This window comes from Trachymyrmex septentrionalis, unplaced genomic scaffold (assembly GCF_001594115.1).
Source record: "Trachymyrmex septentrionalis isolate Tsep2-gDNA-1 unplaced genomic scaffold, Tsep1.0 scaffold62, whole genome shotgun sequence".
In the NCBI taxonomy this organism is placed as follows: Eukaryota; Metazoa; Arthropoda; class Insecta; order Hymenoptera; family Formicidae; genus Trachymyrmex; species Trachymyrmex septentrionalis.
Window position 1 is genome coordinate 3,524,084 of NW_017305800.1, and position 805 is coordinate 3,524,888.

The 805-nt window shown below is 37.5% G+C and overlaps 1 protein-coding gene across 3 annotated transcripts in view; it reads right to left on the reverse strand.

Moving 5' to 3' along the window:
* The window catches only part of LOC108752954 (mothers against decapentaplegic homolog 7), a 63,435-nt gene that overhangs the window by 30,212 nt on the left and 32,418 nt on the right, over positions 1-805 (reverse strand). For 2 of the 3 annotated variants that reach the window (XM_018494212.1, XM_018494211.1), the window contains one exon: positions 222-308. The exons of the other annotated variant lie outside the window; for it this stretch is intronic. In XM_018494212.1, coding sequence (XP_018349714.1) covers positions 222-308 — 87 coding nt within the window. The remainder of the gene's footprint in view (positions 1-221; positions 309-805) is intronic. 3 annotated transcript variants of the gene reach the window in all.

Sequence of the window (805 nt, forward strand, 5' to 3'; positions counted from 1 at the left end):
CGGGAATGGGTTTGAATGGGTTTGAACGATTGTTCACACAAAGATAAAAAGAGGGCAAAAAATTGGATACGACACGGCGAGAAACGGATCGTCTTGCTTTCTCGAAATTTCACATCGAAATTTCAACAATCCATTATCGTTAGAATGACTCAACGGGGAACATCTCTCATCGTGGGGTCGGTGAACATATGGGGTACGTATAACCTTGAAGACATAGTTACCTTCTCCGTTGGTGGTAAGCGAGCCGGGAAGTGGCAGGGGCGTGCTGTTTCTGCACCGACGTTGATCCCCTTCACTGGGTGCACAATCTGAAAATAAACGGGCAACCCCTTGAGAAGCTGCTTTCCTCACCGAGACTATTTCTTCCTCTCTTAATTCCTTTCCCCCTTCTCACTCACTCACTCTTTTTTTCGCTCTCGCACATGTTTCGCTTTATAAAATAAAGATAGAGAGAAACATAATCATCGTTGTACTATACTTGAGCAGAGGAAGGGGGGGGGGGGGGGAGAAACGAACGATCAAAAAATGTGTGAGTCACACAGCGACGCTAACACGATTTTACAACGTAAAAGGAACAATTTTGTTGAAGTACTGTTTAAAAATTTGTCACTCGATACACTCGATATATAAAATCTGAAAATAATTTTGTTAGATTATCAAAAGTATGTAGAAATTTCAAGTGTGAGCAAAAAATTTTGACATTTTAATAATTTTATTTAATTTGCCAATTTGAATTTAATTTTATATTTTAATAGTTTGTTAAAATTATTTTAAAATCTGTGTCTATATATTATATATATATATA